This window comes from Chrysochloris asiatica, unplaced genomic scaffold, assembly GCF_000296735.1.
Source record: "Chrysochloris asiatica unplaced genomic scaffold, ChrAsi1.0 scaffold00027, whole genome shotgun sequence".
NCBI classification, from domain to species: Eukaryota; Metazoa; Chordata; class Mammalia; order Afrosoricida; family Chrysochloridae; genus Chrysochloris; species Chrysochloris asiatica.
In genome coordinates this window covers 5,200,354-5,227,907 of record NW_006408545.1, presented here as the reverse complement: position 1 = coordinate 5,227,907, position 27,554 = coordinate 5,200,354, and the positions used below count along the sequence as shown (strand labels likewise).

The 27,554-nt window shown below is 36.9% G+C and overlaps 1 protein-coding gene across 1 annotated transcript in view; it reads right to left on the bottom strand.

Moving 5' to 3' along the window:
- Positions 1-27,554, bottom strand: part of CEP85L (centrosomal protein 85kDa-like) — a 159,794-nt gene that overhangs the window by 31,347 nt on the left and 100,893 nt on the right. The window contains exons 4-7 of the mRNA XM_006839889.1: positions 23,934-24,055; positions 21,640-21,757; positions 9,381-9,560; positions 1,384-1,536 (exon numbers count right to left, since the gene is read on the bottom strand). Coding sequence (XP_006839952.1) covers positions 1,384-1,536; positions 9,381-9,560; positions 21,640-21,757; positions 23,934-24,055 — 573 coding nt within the window. The remainder of the gene's footprint in view (positions 1-1,383; positions 1,537-9,380; positions 9,561-21,639; positions 21,758-23,933; positions 24,056-27,554) is intronic.

Sequence of the window (27,554 nt, the reverse complement as noted above, 5' to 3'; positions counted from 1 at the left end):
CTTTTAAACGAGTTTCTATTAGAAATTCGTATTTTGTTCTCAAGCATTAAGCATTAGTAGACTTATGGTTAAAATCACACTGTCTTCATCTCATCTTTAGTACTTATTAACACGATCCTTTCTTTTGAATGGAAGGGAGCTGGGAGAACGGAATTGTGAAGATGAAGATCAGAAATTTCTAGGAGACAGAGATACAAACCTGACCAGTCTCATGGTTTTTAAGTTTTATGGATCTGTTTCTGCTGATGCAACTCCTATGGTTATTTAGTTCCTTCCTGACTTTAGCCTCTTGGTTTTTCAACTTTTAAATTAATATAAAATAGGGACTAATATATAGACCTTTGGATTCTTGGCATGGTGCTGTGGGATAAACACTAGACTACTAACCACACAGTCAGTGGTCCAAACCCACCAGCTGCTCCTTAGGAACCCAGTACCTCAGAGTTGCTATGGGTCAGAATTGACCCGACAGCACTTAACAACAACAACATGTAGATGTACAGTCTACCAAAAAAAATGGCATTTCATGCCATTAGATCAATCATTTGCAACTCAGGGTGATTTTTCCCCTCCAAGGGATATTTAGAAATGTCTGTGAACATTTTTGGTTATATGGGGAGGCAGGAGAAAAGCAGTCCTTTTGACATCTTGGAGGGAGAGACCAGGAATGCTGCTATAAACATCTTGCAATGCATAGGACAGACTCCTACATCCCCCACCCCCCACCCCAAAAAAAAAATCAGGCTACAAAGGCGAACGGTATAGAGGTAAAAAAAAAACTTGGATTAGAAAGACTTTTGGAAGAGTAAGGCTGACAGATTTATAACTAAATTTACATGAGCAGGCCCTACCAGAGTTAAGTAGAAAGGCTTCAGAAGAGGTGTTATTAAGAAAGGAAAATGGTCAGAATCCAGAGACGTAAATAGAGGTCAAAGAATTTATGGCAAGATTAAAGAGAATGAAGGAAATTAGCTAGACAAATAGTCAACAAAAGACCATGCTGAGCCTTGGTGAAGCCCAAAGAATACTGGGAAAAGCCAGAACTGAGCTATTTTAGACCAGTGGGGGGGCGAGGGAGGGTGTTCCACACTGGTCTAAAAATAACCCTTTAGTATACAACTTGAAGGTTCACTGTGAAGATGACCACATATCAACTTCCAATAAAAAATGATCTATTCGTGCTGATATGAACAGTTTTTCATTACAATAAACTCCTAAAAATAACCATTAAAAATTTAACTTAGAATCAGCCCAATTTAACTTAGATTATCCAAATATCTAACTAAATTTTTAATTTATAAAAATTGCTAAATTTCTAAAGAGTCAACCTAAATTAAAACAGGTTTCATGTCATTAGGAGATGAGCATTTTACTTCATGTTACCTGTCGACTCTGACTCTGTACATCATCGAGAGTTGGCAGATCAGCCAGATATTTTTCCAAGGTCTCAATTCTTCTCTGCTTTTCTTTGTTTTGTTCACATTCCTTCTGACATTTCTTTTTCAGGCTACTGATGTACCTATCTCTGGTTTTAAGCTAAAGAAAAAAATTACAATTCTTTAATGGTTTTGAATGATTAAAAATAACAAAATCAACATTTCCACCCTAAGTATCATTGAATTCACCAAGTTTTAGGTTTTAGTTTAAGATGATCATGAATTTAATTATGTAAGATACACCTTTTTCATCAATTCTAAGATACATATTTCTTCAAATTTTCCTCTCTCAACTCTTTGGAGGGTTTTCCTTGTTTGCTTGCTTGCTTTTACAACTGATACTTTTGTTGTTGGTGTTGGTAAGTGCTGTCAAGTTGGTTCCAACTCATAGCGACCCTGGATAGGGTTTCTGAGACTGTACATCTCTGTGGGCGCAAAAAGCCTTATTGATCTCCATGGAGCGGCTGGTGGACTTGAACCACTGGACCAAGTAGTTTGGTTAGCAGTCCAGTGTTTATTGTACGGAGTCACAAACTGCTGGCAGCTGGGTGGAAAACATGAATCACTTGCAACTGCTTACACATGTGTGACTGCATAAGATTATTAAAACCTTGATCATTTCAACAGCATTCTGTACAAGTTGAAACTATGTGCTGAATTTAAATGAAGTTTTAAAATGTCTTCAAAAGTGTTACAATTTATACAAATTTATTAGACACCCAGAAAGACAGAAAGAAAGAGAGCCTCAGGGTATAATTCTGTATCAGGGAAGCAAGTGTTCGTATCCGGGGGCTGACTCCAATTCCTTACTGTTTTTGCAAAGCTAGTTCTAAATGCTTTGTGCAAACTCAGAAAGGAAAATGCCTACAGTAAGTAAAGCTATTTTGTTACTAACAGACACGCAAAGGGATTGCTTATCATGTTCTAAGCAATGCAACTAAGGCCAGAATTTACCAAATCCCTAGGACCAGATGAGGGGCTAGTAAAACCAATCCATGCCTCAAGCAAGACTACTGTTAAAGCATTGTGTCATAATTGAATTTGCAGCGTATTTTCTTTCTAAGAGGTACATAAAATAAAGGTGTGTCTTACCATTGATGTTGTCTTAGGATTGATGAAATATACTAACTTAAAGCCTACTACAGAACGTATAACATTCATGATCCTAGTAAATCCAATTTGTATCAGTTGAATTTCAGGATTTTTATATACTGATTTTCTTACCTTACCACCTAAAATAAGCCATGTTTAAATTTCATTTTCATATTCCAAGTTCTGTCATATTAATGATCAATTAAAGCAATGTGTACATGAATAAATAAAAAAACCAAGTTCACTGCCATCAAATAGATTTTGGTTCAGTACGTGTCTATAAGACAGAGTGTTGTATGCCGCTGAGTTGCTTCTGGTTCATAGTAACCCTTAATAGAGTTTCCAAGAGTGGCTGATGAATTTGAACTGCCGACCTTTTGGTTAGCAGTCTAGTGTTTATCCTACAGAGCCACACCAGAGCTCAAAGGACAAAGTAAAACAGAACAGAACTGCCCTGTAAGGATTCCCAGGCTGTGATGTTTATGGAGTCCTGGTGTGGTGCTGCAGGATAAGGCACTGGACCCCAAAGGTCAGTAATTCAAACTCACTGGCCGCTTCTTCAGAAACCCTATACAAGATCGCTATGTGTCAGAATCTACTTGGCAGCACTTAACAACAACAACAATAATTAAGGATAGAATCCAGGTGGCACAATGCTAACTACAGCGTTGGTGGTTCCATGGGAGAAAGCTGTAGCAGTCTGATTGCATAAAGATATACAGCTACATAGGTTTTCACTCTGTCCCATAGGGCCACGTTTTATCCTGTCCTATAGGGTCACTGGTATGGCGCTGTAGGTTAATGTGCCAGACTGCAAAGCCGTTTGAACTGCAAGGTCGGTGGTTCAAGATTACCAGCTGCTCCTTGGAAACCCTATACAGGGTCACTATGGGTCGGAAATACAGGGTGGCTATGGGTCGGAATCGACTCAACAGCACTTAGCAACAACAATAGGGTTACTGAGGTAGAATCGACTGAACAGCAGTGGGGTTTGGTATAGGATCACTATGAGTTGGAATGAGCTCCTTGACAATATTTCCCCCCAATCTTTACAGAAGCAAACTGCCACATCTTTCTCCCACCATGTGAATGGTGGGTTTGAACCACCAACCTTTTGGTTAGCTGTTAAGCTCTTAACTACTGTGCCACCAGTGTACCTGTTATGCATGCACAGCTGTTTAAAAACCAGTTAACTCCAGACTCATGTTTACCTAAAATTACCAGCATCCCAAAGAGTTACTACTCTTTGAGAAACTTCAGGAGTTCTAAAATATTTTTTGCTGCCTTTTCTGTTTTCTTTGTTAACTGTCATAGTCACCAGGGAAGTGAGCAGTAATAGTAGTATAAACGATAATTCTTTCATATTTCATTAAAGCTAACTCGTGTACAATCTTGCTTCTTTTTTATGCTTTGCCTAATTTCTTTCAGGTCCAGTGCATAACAACTTTTATTTAAAGCAATTTCAATTGGAAAAATGAATCACATCTTATTTCATCGATTCATTTCATCAATGGCATTAGTATTTCATGTCATTAATATCATTAATAAGCAGAAATACAGGCTGCTGTAGACTGGGACTCATGGTGACTTCACATATGCCAGAGTAGAACGGTTCTCCAGGATTGACTCTTCAGAAATAGATGGTCAGGCCTTTCTTCCAAGGCAACACAACATTCAAAACCACAAACCTAAAAACAAAACAAAAACCGTCTTTGCTTGACATGAGTCAAGTATGTGATGCCTATAAGACAGAGTAGAACTGCCCCATCTGGTCTCTCAAATGGCAATCTGTACGGAAGCGGACTACCACAGCTTTCTCCTTTGGAGTAAATGGTGGGTTTCAACTACTGACCTTTTCAATAACAACTGAGCACTTAACCACTGTGCCACCAGGGCTCTTTTGGATCTGTTTACTATTTGGGATCTTGATTGGTAAAAGACACAAACCTTATTATCAGGGATTTCTTAGGAGTACAACTGAATCTACTGATGTGACATCATTTAACCTGTGATGGATCAGAACGGATAAACTCACCAACTGGTAACGACTGAAGGCCTTTTAATACAATCCCCTTTTAAAATGTGAGATCCAGAGCTCTTTCATGACTTAACTAAAAGTCATATAGATGAGAGTTGAGATTTAAAACTACATCATCTGACTAAAAGCCAATGTCCTTTCAAATCTTCCAAACTATTCATTACCAGTGTGACTGTGAGGTTTGAACCACTGACCTTTCAGTTGGTTGTTAAGCCTGGAGATCGTCTCCTATAAAGATTATTATACCCTACAGGGCAGCTGAGCTCTATCAACAGATTCCCTAGAAATCAGTTGTTCCTGGGTTTCCCATCAAGGCCCACATGGCCTTAGCAAATGACCCTGCAAATTGCAGTAGTAAATGGTGTGGCATCCTAGGATAAGCACTCAACCGCAAGGTCGGTCTGAACCACAAGGTTGGTGGTTCAAATTCACCAGACGTTCCTTGGAAACCCATACAAGGACGCTATGTATCGGAACCGACTCGACAGCACTTAACAACAATAAACATAACTAATCAGTTATTTTTAGGAAATGCTCCCTAATTCAGAGCTATTACAAGATCTGAAATGTAGCACAACGATGCACTCAAACAGCAGTTATTGAAATAGGTTAGGCATACTGTCTCTAAAACACAAAGGTGTCCTAGCTTTCTTCTGGTTGACAGGCTTCTTTGCTATCATGTCAAGTCTACTTCCCTTATCACAAATCCCTGCCAACACTCTCACATTAGACAACATCTCTGTTATCCGCTGATCACATATTATCTATCACTGTGCCCTGGTATTTTCCAGCCCTGCTCACTGATGATAAGCTTTCTGGTTTTGTTTTTTTTAACATTCAGGTTTTCTGTTGCTTCAGATTAACAGATTAATGAGGTCTGAACTCCCAACACTTACTGACAAGTAAATGAGGTATCACTAAGAAATCTTCTGTATATAAGAAGGGGCTTCAAAAAAGTTTATGGAAAAATTGACTGAAAAGATAATGAAATTTTCCTACAAACTTTTTAAGCTGCCTCGTATTTTTAAATTGTTAAGTTTTTTTCTTTCAGGAGGTATTATATAACACTGAGATCATCCCTAGAAGGCAACAGGAAGGCCCTGTTGTAGAAAAGATTGACATCTGTTACGAGGCTTTCCCAGGCTCTATTAGGAGCTTACAACCCACTTTGACATCTTTGAACTCTTTCTCTTTACTTGTTAACTTCCCAGTCCTTCCTCTGGATCAAATCTGCTTTCCTTTCTTCTCTTTTGGTAAATATTACTTAAAAGAATTCTTTCACAGATTTAATGGTATTCCCGGCATTATGGCTAGTGCTGCATATACTATTGGTGACACATTCAGATATAGCCTCTGCCTTCACAGAGCTTATGAAGAAATATATATTTTTTAAATGAGAGATAAATATCAAAAATGGTTTCACGGACTGGAGATTGACTGGAAAAATAAACAATGGAAGTTCTTAGGATGACGAAATTGTTTTGTGCCTTGTTTGGGGTTTGTGCTCAGAAAAAAACACCAGCTTTATTTCATTTGCTAACATTGCATTCTCAACAAATTTTAAATCTAGGAAAATTGGAAGCTGTCCACAATAAAATGGAATGCTTGAAGATACATATATTAGGCATTACTAAGGTAAAATGGACTAGGATTGTCCATTTCAAATCATACAAAAACACGGACTACTATGCCAGGAGTGAGAAATTGAAGAGCAACAGCGTCACATCAATTGTCAAAAGGAAAATGTCAAGATCTACCTGAAGTACAACAATCAGTGATAGGATAATATCATATATCCAAAAGGATATTAATAAAACTATTATTCAAATTAATAAAACAACCACAAATGCCAAAGATGAAGAAACTGAATATTTTTACTAACTTCTGCAATCTGAAATTAAACAAACATGCAATTCAAGATGCATTGATAATTACTGGTGATTAGAATGTTAAAGTTGGAAACAAGGAAGGATCTGTAATTGGAAAATGTAGCCTTAGTGATAAAAACAATGCTGAAGAATGCAGGATATAATTTTACAAGACCAACAAACCTATTCATTGTAAATACCTTTTTTTCAACAACAAACTGGCAACAATACATGTGGAATAACCAGATGGAATACACAAGAATCAAATATACTACATCCTTGTAAGAGATAAAGGAGAAGCTCAGTATCATCAGTTAAAACAAGGTCAGAAGCCTACTGTAGAAGAGGTCATCCATTGCTCATAAGCAGGTTCAAGTTGAAAGTGAAGAAAATTAAAATAAGCTGATGAGAGCTAAAGTACAATCTGGGGTATATCCCAACCTAAATTCATATAAAGAAGTAAAAGACAGGAAAGAAAGAAAAGATCAATATGTCAGAAGAGACTTTGAAACTTGCTCAAGAACACAGAAAAGTTAAATCAAACAGAAGACACGATGCAGAAAAATAGCTGGACAAAAGATTCCAAAGTGTAGCTTGAGAAGACAAAGGTATTATAATGAAATGTGCAAAAACCTGGAGGCAAACTAAAACAATAAGAAAGAATATGCTAAACATTTCTTAAGCTGAAAGAACTAAAGAAAAATTTCAAGCCTTGAGTTGCAATATTGAAGAATACTTTCAATATGCAAAATATTGAACAACTAAGAAGAGAAGGACTAAGAACTGGTGGCCAGGAGCAGACTTGCAGAATGTGCCCTTTGGAGATGTAATTTATTATATATACCTGAGTGGGTTTTTTTTTTAAAAAAAAAAGCTAAAGTGGATAGAGAGAAATACTTTTAACTGAGAGTATATGGAGGGGATTATAATCAATGTAATGAAACAAGTTATATGAATTGTTGAATGTGAAACTGATGATGTGCCCTGTAAACTTTCACTCAATCCACAATAAAAACCTTAAATTAAAAAAAAAAAAAAAAAAAAAAAAAGCACATTTATCTTGAAATAAAATGCTGTTTGTGATAGGATAATAACCATATATCTACTGATTAATACCAGTCGGTATTAAGAGTGGTTAACACCTCTATTATTCAAATTTATCACCAACCATTAAAGGCAATGATAATTAAATTGGAAGAATTCTGCCAACTTCCTCAGTCTGAAATTGATCAAGCATGCGATCAAGAAGCACTGATAATGATAATGACTGGTGATTGGAATGTGAAGGTTGGAAACAAAGAGCAAGGGTCAATAATTGGAAAATACGGCCTTACTGATATATGTATGGATTACACCTCAAGATAAAGAAAACAAAAATCCTCACAACTGGATCAATGGATAACATCATGATAAATGGAGAAAACATCAAAGTTGTAAAAGCCTTCATTTTATTTGGGTCCACAATCAACACTCATGGAAGCCGCAGTCAAGAAATCAAACAATGTACTACTGCATTAGCAAATCTGCTGCACCAAACTGTTCAAGAGGAAAGATAACAGTTTTAGAACTAAAGTGCACCTGACCTAAGCCATGATATTTTCAATAGCCTCATGTACATGTGAAAGTTGAACAATGAATTAGGAACACCATAGAATAATTGATGCATTTGAGTTATGTTGTTGTTGTTACATGCCATTGAGTTAGTACCGACCCACAGCGACCTTATGCACAGCAGAATGAAACACTGCCCGATCCTGGGCCAACCTCACTACTGTAGCCACACTTGAGTCCATCAATGCTGATACTTGGCCAATCCATCTCATTGGGGCTCTTCCTCTTTCTCTCTGAGCCTCCACCTTACCAAATATGATATTCTTCTCCATTGACTGGTCCCTCCTGACAATATGTCCAAAGTATGAGAGATGAAGTTTGGCCATCTTGGCCTCCAAGGAGCACTCTGGCTGCACTTCTTCTAAAACAGATCTACTGGTTCTTTTGGAAGCACATGGCACCTTCAATATTCTACTACAACATCATATGGTGTTGAGGAATATTCAAAGTACCATGGATTGCTAGAAGAACAAACAAATCTGTATTGGAAGATTTACAACCAGGCTGTGTTCCTTAGAAGTCTGGTGAGATTTTGTCTTTCATATTTCAGACATGTTATCAGGATGGACCAGTCTCTGGAGAAAGACATTATGGTAAATGGAGAGTCAGTGAAAAATAAGAATACACCAATGAAATGGATTGGCACAGTGGCAGCAGCAATGGGCTGAAGCATAACAATAATTGTGAGAATGGTACAGGACTGGGCAGTGTTTCGTTCTGTTGTACATAGGGTTTCTATGATTTGTAGCCAACTCAATGGCACCTAACAACAACAACCAAAAGTCAGTTATCAGCAAATGACTTAAAAAGATTTCAATGGAAATAGATAATACTATAAAATAGATAATACTATATAGGGAGTCCTGGTGTGACGCTGTGGATTATGCACCAGACTGCAAAGCCATTTGCACTGCAAGGTCAGTGGTTCAAGCTCACCAGTCGCTCTTTGGAAACCCTATATAGGGTTGCATCTGACTTGATGGCACTTCACAACAACAATAAAGAGGTAGGACTCCTGGTGTGGTGCTGTAGGACTGCACTGGACTGCAAACCACACAACAGGCAGTTCAAAACCACCAGCTGCTCTCTGGAAACCCTATACAGGGTAGCTACGAGTGGGAACAGACTTGACTGCACTTAATAACAATAACAACAACAATAAAGGGATATTTTTACCTCTCAAGAAAATCCTTGGATTTATGTTGATAGCAGGTTTTTAAAGTCACTGCAAAACTAATTACTTTAATATAAATGTAAAACCTCATGACAAAGTAGATGACAAATTATTTGGTGAAAGAATGTAGTTATCACATACAACTTTATTAAAATATATACCTTTTCCTCCAGTTTCTTCTTTTCGTCAGTAGATTGGGTTATTTTTTGTTTGAGAAACTCATTGAGCTGTAAAATCTCTTTCTCAGCTGATGCAAGCTTTTGTTCAAGTTCCTCCTGCTGCGAATTGGATACTGAGTGTTCTGAAAATGAAGCCTGCAGTGAAGTGTTCTCATATTGTGGCTGTTGGAAGGGATTGAGAAAAAAAAAAAAGCAAAGAGAAAAAACAGGTAAGACTCAAAAACTTTGACTTGAATACATGGAAAGAATCTGAAAGAGAGGTATCCTGCAAAAAGTACAGACCTTACAACAGACACACCAACTTTGTTTAGATCCCAGGTTCCCTGCTTACTAGTTACAGAAGAATATACTACAGAAATATGTTTTATACCAAGACAAACTGTACTTGAAAACTGTAACTGAAGCTATAAAATGGAATTAATCAGAGAGAAAGCTTAAGACAGAATGTTTACTTTCTACTTTCAATAGTATCTTTCCAGTCAGTAGCTACCTTCCCGCTCTCCAAAGAAAGTCTTTCTTCTCTTGATTTCTATGACAATTTTTCTAAGTCTCTTTCACAAGTTGTGATTTTCCACTACTTTCTAAATTAACGCTGCTTCTTGCCTTTAGGCCTGGATCCCACTTTCTTCTAACTGCACACACTCTCCATAGAACACATCATCACACCTAAACCACAACAGCCACCTGCATGGATTGAAGATTCTTAAATTTCTTATTTATGGATCAGACTTGTTCCCCCTGAGTATCACCTCATTCTTCATCTCAGCCCCAAAGGTACAGTAAGTGAGTAGGCTAAGCTCATTATCTGTGTTTTCTCCAAACCTGTTCCTAATGTGGTAGTCTCTATTCTAGTCAATGACACTATAAACTAATCAGCTGTCCCCATCTGAAGCTAGGCAATCATTCTTACTCATGTTAAAGATGTCACAGTGCCTAGTCTGCTTTACTATGTTTATCACACAGATGTTTAATAAATGCTCTTCCTCTCACACCTACCACCATTGTTTTCACAGAGGTACTCATTTAACTCTTAGACTATTGAGAAAGCTTCCTGTTCCCCTGCCTCTAATACCATCTGATCCTTAATTCAGTCTTCATTGTGCCATCAAAGTAATCTTGTCTTATGGCAAAAGAGGCAGTTGGCCACATATTCCATTTCCTCCTCCTAATCACAACTCTCCTTCCTCTGTTGCTTCAAGCAAATAAAGATCAACTGGCATACCCTGATGACTGTTTGAAAGCTCGTAAAACACCAGAAACTATGCAAAGAACTAAGAGGTAGAAAAGAAGCACTAACCATGTTGCTGCAGTTAAGTGTCCTCAATTTGGTTCCAACTCAAAGAGACCCTGTATACAGTTTCCAAGGAGCGGCTGGTGAATTTGAATTGCTGACCTTATCATTCAAACCGACCTTGTGGTCCAGTGCTTATCCTATGATTCTATACTAGGACTCCAGACCAATTTATGGGATGTCCCATAAAGCTATGAGCCTAAACTAATAAAATCCTATAAGGTGTTTGCATGTACATAAGCAGCCTCAGGATCTGCTTATTGTTGTTGTTAAGTGTTATCCAGTCAGTTCCAACTTACAACAACCCTGTATAGGGTTTCTGAAGAGCAGTTGGTAAGTTTGAACCACTGACCTTGTGGTTAGCTATCCAGTGCTTATCCTTTAGCTCCACACCAGGAAGCCAGCCATTCTTAGGAGTGAAATGGTTTCTCATTGTGGTTCTGATTTGTGTCTCTCTGATGGCTAATCATGCTGAGCATCTTAGCTATTTGAATGTCCTCTTTGGTGAAATGTCTAAGTCTCTTGCCCATGAGATCCAAAGAACTGGGTGTTGTTCAACTACCACTACCAAATGTTTTAACCAAATGTTCTGTAGAAGAATCCTGATCAAAAGGAAGGAAAACACAGAAAAGAATTTGAAATTCTCATGGAATCCAGACTTTTTGAATCCACTGGAGGCTGGATGAACCCCAGAAACTACTACCCTGAGGTAATTTTTAAACCTTAAACCAAAAATATCACCTGAAGTTTTCTTAAAATCAACCAATAATTTAGCTTAACTAATAAAGAGTATCTGCCTTGAACACTGGGCTCTTTTAAGATCTAGCTAGCTACATGGTATCAAACTGACAACAGCAATTTGAAAGATTAAATAAAAAGAACTTAGGGGCTAGTTTAAGTTAATGGGTATAAGGTACAGTTCAGAAAAGGAGGGTGGGAATGGTTGTACAACATGAAGAACGTAATTAATGTCACTGACTAGTACAAATGTAGCAATTACTGAATTCGTGTATGTTCTGTTATGTATATTCTCAACAACAAAAAATAAATAAATTTTTAAAAGATTAAATCACAGTGCTTCCAAGCTTAGTATCTTTTACGGCTTCTCTTCTGCCTAATCCTAAAGATTTCAGGCTATTTTTCTTTCTAGATGATTTATAATTCCTTTTAGGATCTGGTTGCTAATTAATTTTACAGTCCCTTGCCATTTTTCAAAGAGTAGAAACCCTTCCTTTGTGCGAGAGTAGACAGACTTCTAGTATAGGTCACCACCTCATACACTGCACTCTCCCTTTGACGCCATTTATAAGATACACACACAGACTTAACAAATGATTGTGAAAAAAGTCCATTATCTTTCTATTCCATTTTTCATGAACTTTTTGACGCCCTTTTGTTTATATTTTGTTAATAAGTATACTACTATAAAAGTCATAAAGTAGGGCTGTCCTATACAGACCTGGAGCCAAGGGGCTCTTCTTTCTCAGGACTTGATGCTGCCTCGCTCCTACCTACCTCCTCTTCAATATAGTTCAACCACATCTCTCACTACTAATCATTCTCGTTTTTTACTCTTCATCCATACAGAATTAATGTATAGTTCTCCATAGGCACTTTCTCCTTTCTTGAGTACGGGCTTCCTCACATACTGTACCCTATGCCTGGAACACCACTGCTCTACCCTTTTCAGAAACTTGGCTATTTTTTTTTTAGTCCATCAAGTTCACAGGTTAAGTTTCCACTCCACTAGTTATGACATCAAATGATGTATTAGGCAAATCTGCTGCACAAGACCTCTTTAAAGTGTTCAAGAGCAAAGAAGTCAGTTCAAGGACTAAAGTGCACCTGACCCAAATCATGGTATTTTCAATAGCTTCTTATGGATATGAGTTGGACCGTGAATAAGGAAGACAGTAGAAGAATTGAAGCATTTAGAGATGGTGTTGGAAGAACATCCACAATGCTCCTAGGAAGCCAGTATGATGATACTTCATCTCTTATACCTTGGACACATTATCAGGAGGGAGCAGTCCCTGGAGAAGGACATCATGATAGGTAAAGTGGAGGGTCAGTGAGAAAGAGGAAAACCCCAATGAGATGGAACAGCACAATGGTAGCAGCAAGGAGTTCAAACTTAACGAAGAATGATGAGAATGGTGCAGGACCAGGCAGTGTTTGGTTCTGTTGTGCGTAGACAGGGTTATTATGAGTCGGAACCAACCTGAAGGTACCTAACAACAGCAAGGACACTGAATCTGACCTCTAGAAGACTGGTTAATATGATCTCAGCAGGGATTCTCATGGCATTTCATTTATGTACACTTCCAGCATACTACAACTGGATGCTGCTTGTTTATGTTTGCCATTAAATTGCATGTTCCTTAAGGACCAAACCAACCTCATTCACATTTATATTCCTAGAATCAACAACAGTGTTTTAAACATTGTTGTTGTTGTTGTTGTTAAGTGCCATCGAGTCGGGTCCGACCCATAGCGACCCTGTACAGGGTTTCCGAGGGTGTAAATCTTTACGGGAGTAGAAAGCCTCATCTTTCTCCCGCGGAGCAGCTGGTAGTTTCGAACCGCTGACCGTAAGGTTCGCAGCCCGATTCGTAACCACTACGCTACCAGAGCTCCTGTTTTAAACATAGTGAACACAAATAATTTTTGTAGGAATGGATGAATATGTTTTCCCATATAATCTGGATGTTCTGAAAAATGAAGAACCATTTTTTACTTTTGAGTCCCCAACATTTAGCACAATTAAAAGAAACAAACAAATGTATCCAATGTCACCAAGTTGGTTCTGAATCACAGAAACCCTATATTTAGCAATGTGGATCTAAAATAATTGTTGAAAATTAGGCTCGTTTGAAAATGTGGTGGTGGTGTGTAAAATTCGTTCATATAACATTCATTAAAATCAAAGCTATTTCAAGATAGAAAAAATAGCTAAGATAAACAGATAAAAATAAATCAATAGAAAGAAAACACATAAAATGGAAATAAAAGAAGGAATAAAAGCAATCATTGAAGTTTAAATGATAAAATGCATCATGTGTAAAAGTAAGTATTACTTGTTGGTTGGTCTTTCCAATGAGTACAGATAAATGGAAAGAAGAAAACACGTTCTTCAGTTCACAAAGGTGGTCAGTAACCATAGGCAGGAATTTTAGAATGAGGCATTAAGAGTACAAACCATTTTGGCTTTATCATTCTATCACCAAAACAACATACAAAGTTTTGGATCTTAGGATAAAAGTTAGATTTTCATTTTTTATCAATGATACTAATATATCTATTTCTTAGGTCATTTTATTTGTAAGATGTCAAAGTTTATAAAAGGCAAATGGAAGTAGCTTCTCAAGAATACATTTTTTTCATCTATAAATTCACTTATGAATGATATATGTACTTCACAAATTAATTTCATCTGTTCTAAAATATACAGAATTTAAAGGCCGTAAGTTTCTTTGTCATATGAAATTAACAATGAGCAAGCCATGGATCACAAAAAAATACACACAATCAAAAGGCTATGCATAATTAAAAAGAAAACTGATCTTTACATATTATTGCTGTTAGGTACTGTCGAGTTGATTCCACCTCATAACAACCCTATGTACAACAGAATAAAACACTGCCCTGTCCTGTGCCATCCTCCCAATTGTTCTGCTTAAGCACATTATTGCTGCCAGTGTGTCAATCTATCTTGTTGGGGGATCTTCCTCTTTCTCACCGATCCTGCGTTTTACCAAATATGATGTCATTAAACTGATATATTTGCTCTTGAACACTTTAAAGTGGTCTTTTGCAGCACATTTGCCTAATGCAATATGTCATTGATTTCTTTACTGCTACTTCCATGAATATTGATTATAGATCTAAACAAAATGAAATCTTTGATACTCAATCTTTTTGCCATTTATCATTATGTTATTTTTGGGTCCACTGGTCAGAATTTTTGTTTTCTTTATACTGGGATGCAAACCATACTGAAGGCTGTAGTCTTTGACCTTTATCAGTATTTTAAGTCCTCTTCAATTCCAGCAAGTAAGGTTGTATATCATTCGCATATCACAGATTGTTAATGAGTCTTCCTCGAAACCTGATTCCATGTTATTCTTCATATAGTTTCCAAGACTATATGAAAGGTAAACACTGAACTGTTAACCACATGTTGGCAGTTCAAACCCACCAGCTGTTCCTTGGAAACCTTATGCAGGGCACTATGAATCAAACCAATCCAAGGCACATAGCAATAACAACAACAACAAAAAAAAAACAGAATTACTTGCTCAACATACAGACTGAGTAAGAATGGTGATCTGCTACAACCCTGGCACACATATTTCCTGATTCAAAAACATTCAGTTTCTTGTTCTGTTTTAACAACTGCCTCTTGGTCTATTTACAGGATTATCATAAGCACAATTAAATTTTCTGGAATACCCATTCTTCCCAATGTTTTCCATTGTTTGCGCTGATCTACATAGTGTAAGGCCTTTGCGTAGTCAAAAAAAACTCACAACTAAACATCTTTAAGGTATTCTCTGTTTTCAGTCATGAGTCATCTAACATCAGGAATCATATCCCTTATTTCACATCCTCTTCTAATTCCAACTTGAGATTCTGGCAGTTTCCTACCTATGTACTGTTTCACCGTTTTTTAAATTATCTTCTGCAAATTTTTACTTACATGTATTATTAAAGAATCTATTCAATGATTTCTGCATTCTGTTGGGTCACTGTCTATGAAATGGAGACAAATATAGATCTCTTCCAATTGGTCGGCCAGGTAGCTGTCTTCCAAATGAACTGGCATAGATGAATGAGTGCTTACAGAGCTGCATCAGTTTGTTGAAAGATTTCTATTTGTATTCCATGAATCCCTGGAACGTTCCTTTTCAGTGAAGCCTGCACTTCTTGAGTACCATGCGTTCTTGATCATATGCTACTTCTTGGTAGGGTTGAACACTGACCATTTCTTTTTGGTACAGTGATACAGTGTATTCTTCCCATCTCCTATTGATGATTTCCATATTGGTTAATATTTTGTCCCTAGACTCATCTGTAAGTTTGTCATACTATGGTGGTTTGTGAGTTACTGTGATTCTGGAAGCTATGCCACTGGTATTTCAAATACCAGCAGGGTCACCCATGGTGCACAGGTTTCAGATGAGCTTCCAAACAAAGACAGACTAGGAAGAAGGAGTGACGAACTACTTCAGAATATTTAGTCACTGACAACCTTATGAATAGTAGAGAAACACTGTCAGTTATAGTGTCAGAAAATGAGCTCCTCGGTTTGGAAGGCCCTCAAAATGCGACTGGGAAACATGAAGTGAGGATGACATAGAAGAATTCTACCAATATCTTCAATCTGAAATTGATCAAACATGCAATCAAGATGTATTGATCGTTACTGGCAACTGGAATGAAAATGTTGGGAGCAAAGAGGAAGGATCAGTATTTGGAAAATACGGCTTTGGTGACAGAAAAGATGGTGGAAAACGCATGATAGAATTCTGAAAAATCAATGATTTGTTCATTTCAAACACCTTCTTTAGACAGTATATGACTATACACATAGACCTCATCAGATGGAAAACACAGAAATCAAATTGACTACATCTGCAGAAAGAGATGATGGAAAAGCTCCATATTATCAGTCAAAACAAGGCTAAGGGCAGATTGTGGAAAAGATCATCAATTGCTCATATGCAAATTCAAACTGAAGTTGAAGAAAATGAAAACAAGTCTACCAGAGCCAAAATATGACCTTGAATATATCCCACTTGAAGTTAGAGATCATCTGAAGAACAGATTTGATACATTAAGCACTAAAGACCAAAGACCATAAGAGTTATGGGATGACATCAAGATCATCATCATACAGGTAGAAAGCAAAAAGACATTAAGATGACAAGAAAGAAGGAAAAGGTCAAAATGGATGTCAGAAGAGATCTGAAACTTGCTCTCCAGTGTAGAGATGCTAAAGCAAATGGAAGAGATGAGGAGGTCCAACAGCTGAACAGTAAATTTCAAAGATCAGCTCAAGAAGATAAAGGCAAATATTACAACAAAATGTGCAAAGATCTGGAGTCAGTAAACCAAAAAGAAAGAACACGCTCAGCATTTCTCAAGCTGGACGAACTGAAGAAAATAATCAAGCCTCAACTTTCATTATTGAAGGATTCTCTGGGGAAATTATTGAATGATGCAGAAAGCATCAAAAGAAGATGGAAGGAATACACAGAGTCACTGTACCAAAAGGAAATGGTTAATGTTCAACCGTTTCAAGAGGTAGCATATGATCAAGAGCCAATGATACTCAAGGAGGAAGTCCAAGGTGCACTGAAGGAATTGGCAAAGAACAAGGCACCATGAAGTGATGGAAGAAAAACTGAATTCTTACAAGAAAGTGAGGCAGCACAGGAGGCACTCATCTATGCCAAGCAATTTGGAAGACAACTATGTGGCCAACTGACTGGAAAAGATCCTTATCTGTGCCCATTCCAAAGAGAGGTGACCCAACGGAATGCGGAAATCATCAGACAATCGCTTTGAAACCCATACAAGTAAAGTTTTACTAAAGGTAATACAGAAACAGCTACAAGCATACATTGACAGAGAACTTCCAAAGGTTCAAGCCGGATTCAGAAGAGGCCGTGGAACGAGGTAAATCATTACTGATGTTCGATGGATCTTGGTTGAAAGCAGAGAATATCCGAAAGATGTTTACCTGTGCTTTACTGACTATGCAAAGGCTTTTGATTGTGTGGATTATGACAAGCTATGGACAATATGGTGAAGTATGAGTATTCCAGAACACTTGATTGTGCTCATGAGGAATCTGTGCCTGGACCAAGAGGCAGTTGTTCGAACAGAACAAGGGAATACTGAATGGTTTAAAATTAAGAAAGATGTGCCACAAGGTTGTATTCATTCACCATACTTATTCAACTTGTACGTTGAGCAAATAATCTGAGAAGTTGGCTTATATGAAGAAAAATGTGGTATCAGGACTGGAGGAAGAGTCATTAACAATTTGCGATATGCAGATGATACAACCTTGCATGGCAACAATAGTGAACTTGGCCCAGGATCGGGCAGTGTTTCGTTCTACTGTGCATAAGGTCTGTATGAGTCGGTACGGATTCGATGGCACCTAAGAACAAAAACAAAATATTTCAATATTACAAGTTGAGACTTTAATTTTTTCATCCGTTTTTTTTTTTCAGCTTGAGAAATGCTGATCGTCATTTTTACCTTTTGATTTTCTAACTCCAGGTTTTTGCACATATTTCATTATAACTTTGTTTTCTCAAGCTGCCTTATGAAATTTTGTTTTCAGCTCTTTTACTTCATTTTTTCCATTTGTTTTAGCTTCTCTACCTCAAAAGCAATTGTCAAGAGTATCTGCTGACATTCGTTTTTCTCTTTTCTTTCTTTCCTGTTTTTTTAAAACATTTGGCTTTCTTCATGGATGTTGTTTTTGATGTCATCCCACAACTCTTCTGGTTTTTAGTCATTAGTGTCTAATGCATCAAATCTGTTCTTGGGGTCTCTAAATTGAGGTGGTATATATTCAAGGTCATATCTTGGCTCTCATGGACTTGTTTAAATTTTCTTCCTTTTCAGCCTTAACTTGCTTACGAGTCTATTCCACAGTCTGTCCCTACTCTTGTTTTGGCTGATGATATTGAGCTTCCCCACCATCTCTTCCCACAGATATAGTCACTTTGATTCCTTTTTATTCTAACTGAAGTCCATGAGCATAATAACCTTTTATGCTGTTTTAAAAGGGTATTTACAACAAACTAAGTCACTGGTCTTACAAAATTCCACCATGTAATCTCCAGTATCATTTCTATCACCAAGGCTATTTTTTCCAACTACTGATCCTTTCCTCTTTGTTTCCAACCATCACATTCCAATCACCAATAATTATCACTGCACCTTGTTGAATGTTTGAACAATTTCATACTGAAGTAGTTGGCAGAAATCTTCAATATCATTCATCATCACTGGCTTTAGTGGTTGGTTTATAATTTTGAATAATAGTGGTATTAACTGGTCTAACTTGTAGACATATGGATATTATCTCATTACATACAGCACTGTAATTTCAAGACAGATCTTGAAATGTTCTTTTTGACAATGAATGTGTTACCATTCCTCTTGAATTTGTTGTTCCCAACATAGTAAACCATATGATTGTCAGATTCATAATGGCCAATATCAGTGTATTTCAGTATTGGCCTAGGATGGAGTCCTTGTGTGACGCTGTAGGTTAATGTGCTGGACTGAAAAGTTGGTTCGAAGCCAAAGATCGGTGGTTCAAGCTCATCAGCTGCTCCTTGGAAATCCTATACAAGGTTGCTATGGGTTGGAACTAACTTGACGGCACTTAACAATAACAATGCCTAGGATATAGATCTTTAAGCATTCCATTTCATTTTCTGACAACTTACAATTTTCCTAGATTCATACTTTGTACATTCCACATTCCAATAATTAATGGATGTTGCAACTATTTCTCCTCACTTTGAGTTGTGGTCCGTCAGCAAACGAAGGTCCCGAAAGCTTTTTTCCATTCACATCATTATGGTCAACTCTACATTGAGGAGGTAGTTCTTCTCCAGTCATAGTTTGAGTGCCTTCCATCAGAAGGGCTTCATCTTCTAGTATTATATCTTACACTGTTTCGCTGCTCTTCATAAAGTTTTCATTTTCCGACACAGTACCTCTCATTTTTCCATTGCTATTCAAAAGGTTTTCAGTGGCTAAGTATTAAGAAGTAGTCTGCTTCTCCTTCTTCCTAGTCTGGCTTAGTCTGGAAGCTCAGGTGCAACCTGTCCACCAAAGGCGACCCTGCTGGTATTTAAATATCAGTGGTATAGCTTCAAGCATCATAGCAACAAGCAAGTCACCAAAGTAAGACAAACTGACAGGTGAGTGGTTGTATTCATAAATACTAGGTAAAACTTCCTTTGTTAAAGATAATATTTACTATCATATTTGATATTTCTTCTAACCCTTCCCATTTTATCAGCTACTTATATCTATCTAATTATAAACGTTCATATTTTATATTTATTGTACCTATTTAAGGAATCCTAGTGTGGTGGACTGCAAAGTTGGTTTGAACCACAAGGTTGGCAGTTCAAGCTCACTAGCTGCTCCTCAGAAACCCTACACAGGGTCATTGTGAGTTGGAGCCGACTTGACACACTTAGCCACAACAATAACACACTTATTTAAGGAATCTTTCAATTCCCAGCATAATTTAAAATCCTTCTAATAATTCTATTAGTCCCTGGGGTCCATATTCTCTCAGATTTTCTTCCTTGTAAACTGAGTTGGAGAGCCCTCTACAAGAATGTTTGTTTCAGTGTTCTGTTACACATTAAAGTTTACACACTTCTGTTAATACAACAATGACTGCATAATTAAAGTAAAACTTATTTTCAGAATGACAAAATTATAAGGAGCTGCTGAACAGTCCTAATGAAAATATTATCAAAGCACATTATACTACTTGTATAGTATTAAAATACCACAGTATTTTATATAACAACACAGTATTAGTTTCATTAATAACAATTCTTGCTATCATGTGACTGGAATTCATGGATAAGAGCACACAGTAGTGAAATATTTTGAAGTATTAGTAATGAAAGCATAAAAAACAAGCTGGGATCTCGAAGTCCAATATCTCTCAGGTTTGACAGTTGTACCAATAAAGAAAATCAGTAATTAGTAAACAAAAACCACCAAATCCTAACAGAAAAATAAGCAAAATATATGGAAGACATATCTCAGAAGAAGAAATCTGAGTGAGTTTTACACTTATAAAAAGAATCTCAACATCACTATTATAAGAAATACATATTAAAATTACATGGCGATAACTCCTCACCCTCCACACAAATGTAAAACGATCAGAAGGGTGAAAATTCTAAAGTTTGACAGCACACTGTTAGCATACCTGGGAGAGTGGGGGACAATAGGAGGGGGACAATAGGAGGGAGATTTGAAAAGTTCATGGAAAAAACGGAATGAAAAGATAATGGAATTTTTCCATGAACTTTTTGAAGACTCCCGTATTTGGCAATATGAAAAAAAATTGCAAACTCATACAATACTTCTATAAATTTAAATTTAAAGAAATACTTGCACATGAGCATGATATACAAGAGGGCTTCAAAAAGTTCATGGAAAATGGGTTTAAAAAACAATGGGATTTTTCCACAAACTTTATGATGCCCCCCGTGGCATAATAGCCCCCAAACTGCAAGCAAACCAAATTTAGAGGAGTCAGGGACAAGTTAAATAAATTACGCTTTCTCCACACAGCTGTAAAAGCAAACAAAAGAGATTCTATCTAAGAGAGGATATGGAAATAAGAATTTTATTTATATAAAATTTATATAAGAAAAGGCAAAATACAGGATGATGTATATACTCTAATACGTATTTGTATGAAGGAGGATACAATTATGTTTGCTTGTGCTATGCATAAACTCTGGAAGAACACACGAGAAACTAACAATAGAAGTTGTTCAGTGTAAACAGGACAGATGGAAGACAGTAGATGGATACTTCTAACTATACACATAAATATGAACCATGTGAATTCATTATTAATTAATTTAAAAGTAATTTAAAAGTTCCTAATCTTATAATTTTTTTTTAGCTCTGGTAGCGCAGTGGTTACGAATCGGGCTGCGAACCTCAGGGTCAGCAGTTCGAAACTACCAGCTGTTCCACGGGAGAAAGATGAGGCTTTCTGCTCCCGTAAAGATTTACAGCCTCGGAAACCCTGCACAGGGTCACTATGAGTCGGAACCGACTCCATGGCACAGAACAACAACAACAATCTTATAATTACTAAAACATGCTTTACTATTAAAACAATTATTACACAGTCATCTGTAGTCCTACCTGCAAACTGGCCACATAAGAATCCTCACAATTGACATAATGTCCTAACATGGCATGTTTTGCCCGCAGTTCATTATCTCTTATCCTCTCATGTAGGTGGGTTATTTGTTGCTTCTGCCTGTAAAACAAAAGTTGAAGTTACATTATAAAGAATATGCTTTTCTAATAGTCTCTATTTAAATTTGTTAAAATAGTTGAAATCAGAACTTTCAGTATTCTAACAATTTGACATCAGAACTAAAAGTCTTCCCAATCTTAGAACAATGAAAGTTGGGAATTTTTAAAAACCATATTACCACAATACATAGGGAATGCAGTTAAGATTTTCTTTATGCCATGGAATATCTCTAAAGGAGCTCTGGAAGTGTGGTGGTTACAAATTGGGCTGCGAACCTTAAGGTCAGCAGTTCAAAACTACCAGCTGTTCTGCAGGAGAAAGATGAGGCTTTCTGCTTCTGTAAAGATTTACAGCCTTGGAAACACTGTCGCTATGAGTCGGAACTGACTCCATGGCATATCACGACCACGAAGGAATACCTCTAACACTGTATGCAGTATAGTCTTCTATACTTTTCTTGGAATCTAACAAGATCATGCTGTGCTTTTGCGTCTTGCTATTTAACTTACAATAAATGCTATGTCTTCACTCTGGAATGCCTTTACTTTAAAGACATTATTTTCATGCAATCAAGTTCTAATTGAAGCTGATGAGAATCTTACCATCAAGAGGTGGAAAATACCTTATAAAGCTCATCAAGTCCAAATGAAATTCTAAGCTTGCAACATCTCTACAACATTATCTTTATTTTCCTTATTTATTTTGCTATCTCCCGGATATCCATGTGATTTTGAGGGGTTTTCAAAAGTTCATGGAAAAATTCCATTATCTTTTAATTCCACTTTTCCACAAACTGTCAAGTCCCCTAGTATAATCGCTGTAATCCTGGTGTGGAGCTGTAGGATAAGCACTGTACTGCTAACCACAAAGTGGGTTGTTCAAACCCACGAGATGCTCCATGGCAGCACTATACAGGGTTGCTAGGAGTCAGAACTGACTCTAAGACCTTAACAACAATAAAGTATAAGTTCAATGAGGCCAAGACTTTGTTCACTACTGTGTCTCCAGCACTTAAGAAGTTCTTACTATATGTTGAAGCCCTTTGGTGGTGCCATAAGATAAGCACTGAACTGCTAACCACAAGGTGAGTGGTTTAAACCCACCAGTGCTCATTGGAAACCCTGAATAAATTACACTGAATAGGGCTGCTTGAGTCAGAGCCCACTCAATGACACTTAACATCAGTTTATGCTAAGACATTCAACAAATATACAGTGAATAAATGGTCTATATCTCCTAGTAACTGAACTGAATTGTTATCTTCATCATTTAATAAAGGTCCAGTTATACAGACACCTATTTTCTCCAGTCACACCTATTCCAAAAGTTACTTTGTAAATAATTTTGGAAACATCAAGCTATTAGTTTCTCCATATTTGTCCTAATAATCCCTTAAAGGTTCTCTCCTCCTCATAATTTGATTTTGAGTATTACTCTTAGCATGATGCCTGGCACATTACAGCTTTCAAATACATGAAGATACATACCTAGGGAAATCAAGTAACTTGCTTAAGTTTCAGCTTTGAGTTGGTGAAGGAAGACTTGAACTCTTATTCCAAAACCAATACCATAATCATTAGACTAAAGTGGCTATATGGCATATTTTTACAATTAACAAAACAAGTCCTATATGCCTTATTTTTCCTGAAAATTCTTTTGGTTACTCATTGCCTTCAACATAAATTTTTAGCATGAACTTGACAAGTGTAATGAAAAATACTATTTAGGTATTGATTGGGTCACAGTTAATTTATAAATAAGTTTGTAAAAAATAAACTCTATGTTAATGCGCCTTCCAATTCATACCCACGTTGTCTCCTGTTAGCTGTGTCCTCTTTTATATCCTTCAATGCCTTCAAGTTTTTCACATCAAGGAAAAAAATTAAACCACTTTTAATAGAGTCACTCCTGCGTTCATTATAGATTTCACAGTTATCTTAAATAGTACATTTTTCTATTTCTACTTTGAATGCTATAGTACTATCAATTCCTCCAAATTGACTTTACAGTGTATTAGTTTTCATGGTTTCTCTGTAGATTTTCTTACTTATCCTAGGTAGACAATACTATTGCCTACTCAAATGACACTGTCTATAAGCAACATAGTTCTATAACTTCTAATTAATCTATACTTCTATATACCAGAAATATTTAGTAAATAAATAAATAAACTCACCGGTCAATTACTATTTCTTTCTGCCTTAGTAGTCCTTCTTTTATTTTCAGCACTGATTCCCATTTACTGAAATCCTGATATTCAGAAGGTAAATAAGTTTGACGAGATGATCCAGTTGAAACCTGCACAAAAATGTTCACAATTATTAACATACTAAAACTATCTAAAGGAAGTAAGTTTCTATATATAATCTAAGAGTTTCCAATGAACTCTTCCTCTGATTTTTTAAACGACTACCTGAAATCACATGTGCAAATACAACATAACTTAAAGAATTTCAAGCAAGTTCCAATGTAAAATTACAAGTCTGATGAAGAACTGATGACAACAGCAAAGTTAACCTGGCTTATAATAATACCCCCTATATAATCTTTTACTAAGTAACTTTTGGAAGCTTTCTGGAATTCAAAGATTAATTTTGCCTAAAGAAAGAGGACAATAAAACAAATGTATCATGGCTAGATGAGACTCATGTTATTGGAAGGGTTTCCACAGGAAATAAAAGCAGCATCTGCAATATTCAAACTTCAAACTTCATTCATCACTTGAATCACATTAAAATTTTGAAAGCACAGATATTCTCACAAAGTATTAACTATCCATAGTAACTATGATTATCATTTAAGCAATGTGAATGATTACTGGTCCTCAGTTTAAATTATATCATTTGGCTAAAATCTGCTAGAAAGTAAGAAAAAATTCATATATTTTAAAGAAGTCAGTAAAATTTAAAAATATGTAAATATCACCAAATAAACATCATTTAAAAAATTAGTACTGACAGACCAATAGAAACACTGTAAGTTCCTTGGCCAACTAAATTATGCTATATAAACACCAAAGCAATTTGAACAGAATTCAGCAACTTTTCTGACTGGATGGTTCCTATGTAATGTCTCCCCAATGTCTTCACAGCCCAATACATTCACTAATACTCAGTTGATAAAGTTAGAATTCAAACGTGGGAAGCCTAACAAGGAACACCTGCTCTTAGGCACCACATTGATACACTGGCCTGTTGTTGCTGTAAAGTGTCACTGAGTTGGTTCCAACTCATAATGACCCTATGCACAACAGAATGAAAACACTGTCCGGCCCTGCACCATCCTCACAATGGTTGTTTCTGCTTGAGTCCACTGCTGCTGCCACTGTGCCAATCCATCTCACTGGAGGACTCCCTCTTTTTTGCTGACCCTCCACTTTTCCAAGAATGATGCCCTTCTCCAGGGAGTGGTCTCCCTGATAATATATCTGAAACATGAGAGTTGAAGTCTCACCATGCTGGCTTCAAAGGTACATTCTGACTATACTTCTTCCAATACAGATTTGTTTGTTCTTCTGGCAGTCTACGATACTTTGAAAATTCTCTCCAACACCATAAATTAAATACATCAATTCTTCTTCAGTGTCCCATATTCAGTGCCCTACTTTTATACGCATACGAGGCAACTGAAAATACTATGGGGCTTGGGTCAGACACACCTTAGTCCTCAAATGATATCTTTGCTCTGGAACACTTTAAACTGGTTTTTTGAGGTTGTTTTTTTTTTCCTTCTTTTGTTTTTTTGCTTTTTGCTTCTTGAAAGTTGATTTCAGATCCAAGTAAAACGAAATTTTTGACAACTTCAATTTTTTTCTCCATTTATCATAATACTATTTCTTGGTCCAGTGGTGAGGATTTGTTTTCTTTATACTGAGGTGCAATTTATACTGCCAAGCTATGGTCTTCGATCTTTACCAGTAAGTATTTTAAGTCCTCTTCACTTCCAGCAAGCAAGGGTGCATCATCTACATATTACAGGTTGTGAATACATCTTCCTCCAGTGTTAAAACATTCAGTATCATTTTGTGCTCTCTGATGTTTAGTTCCTTGGAGTTAAGTTTCAACACACAGCAACACTGTGTAGGTTTCCTAGGCTTTATATCTCTGTGTAATATGGCCTAATTATCAGCTGAAGTATTCCAAATTTCACATCAGGACAAAAGCTCTAGAAATTTCTCCAAAGTATATGCTCTTTGTTTAGTAGACACTGAGAGGACTCAACACCATGAACAATATTGTTGTTAAGAAAAATTCCCTACCTAATTGAAACTCTATGATACCTAGTTGAATCCATAGTTATTAAAAAAAAAAATAACTCCTGAAAGAAAGAAATCTCTATTTATAAACAGTTCCACTGTGGAATTCTACCAAATATTTAAAGAATTAGTATCAAGTCTTCACAAGCTAAAAAAAGAGAACATTTCCCAATTCATTTCATGAGGTCAGTATCACCCTGATACCAAAACCAGACAAAAGAGGTAAGAAAAAAGAAAACTATAGGCCAATCACCATCATGAATATAGACACAAAGTCCTTACCAAAATGAAATCAAACGCAGATAGAATAATTGGAATAATTGTGTGGTTTAATCCAAGAAAAGCAAGGTCAGTTTGATCATGGAAAATCAATATTAACTCACCACACTAACAAAATAAAATGGACCCTTGGTGTGGTGCTGTAGGATAAGCACTGGGCTGGGAACCACAAGGTTGGTGGTTTGAACCCACCAACTGTTCCTTGGAAACCCTATACAGGGTTGGCATGAGTCGGAATCGACTTGACAGCACTTAACAACAACAAATAAATAGGGAAAAATTATAGGGATATCTCAAGTAAATGAAGAAAAAGCATTTGCCTAATTCAACCTCCATTTTGAGTTTAAAGAACAAACAAAAATGACCCGGCTAACTGGGTACAAAGAGAACTTTCTAAACCTGATGTTGTTGTGTGACGTGGAGTCGGTTCTGACTCACAGCAACTCTGTACAGGGTTTCCTAGGCTGTAAATCTTTATGGGAGCAGAAAGCCTCCTCTTTCTCTCGCATAACGGCTGGTAGTTTCGAACTGCTGACCTTGAGGTTCGCAGCCCAATTTGTAACTACTACGCTACCAGAGTTCCTTAAACCTGGACTACTAACCGAAGGGTCAGCAGTTAAAACCCACCAGCTACTCCTCAGAAACCCTTTAAGAGTCTTTATGAGTCACAACCAACTCAATGGTACTTAACAACAATATACACTGGATAGCACTTCTAAAATTATTTTGATTGGGAGTGGTGAGGGTAGGTAGCCTTAAGGAGAAAGTGTTCTGCTATTTCTCACTCTTAATTATAATTTCAGCTGTGGTGGTGGTGGCTGTGTGCTGTGGAGTCGGTTCCGACTCATAGCGACCCTGTACAGGGTTTCTGAGGCTGTAAATCTTTATAGGAGCAGAATGCCTCATCTTTCTCCCACAGAACAGCTAGTAGTTTTGAACCGCTGACCTTGCGGTTCGCAGCCCAATTCATAACCACTATGCTACCAGAGCTCCTTAATTTCAGCTGTAGGGTTATTTAAAATGGTGTCCAAACCTGATAAAGGACACCATTTTTAAATAACCCTACAGCTGAAATTATAATTAAGAGTGAGAAATGGCAGAACGCTTTCTCCTTAAGGCTACCTACCCTCACCACTCCCAATCAAAATAATTCTAGAAGTGCTATCCAGTGTATATTGTTGTTAAGTACCATTGAGTTGGTTGTGACTCATAAAGACTCTTAAAGGGTTTCTGAGGAGTAGCTGGTGGGTTTTAACTGCTGAC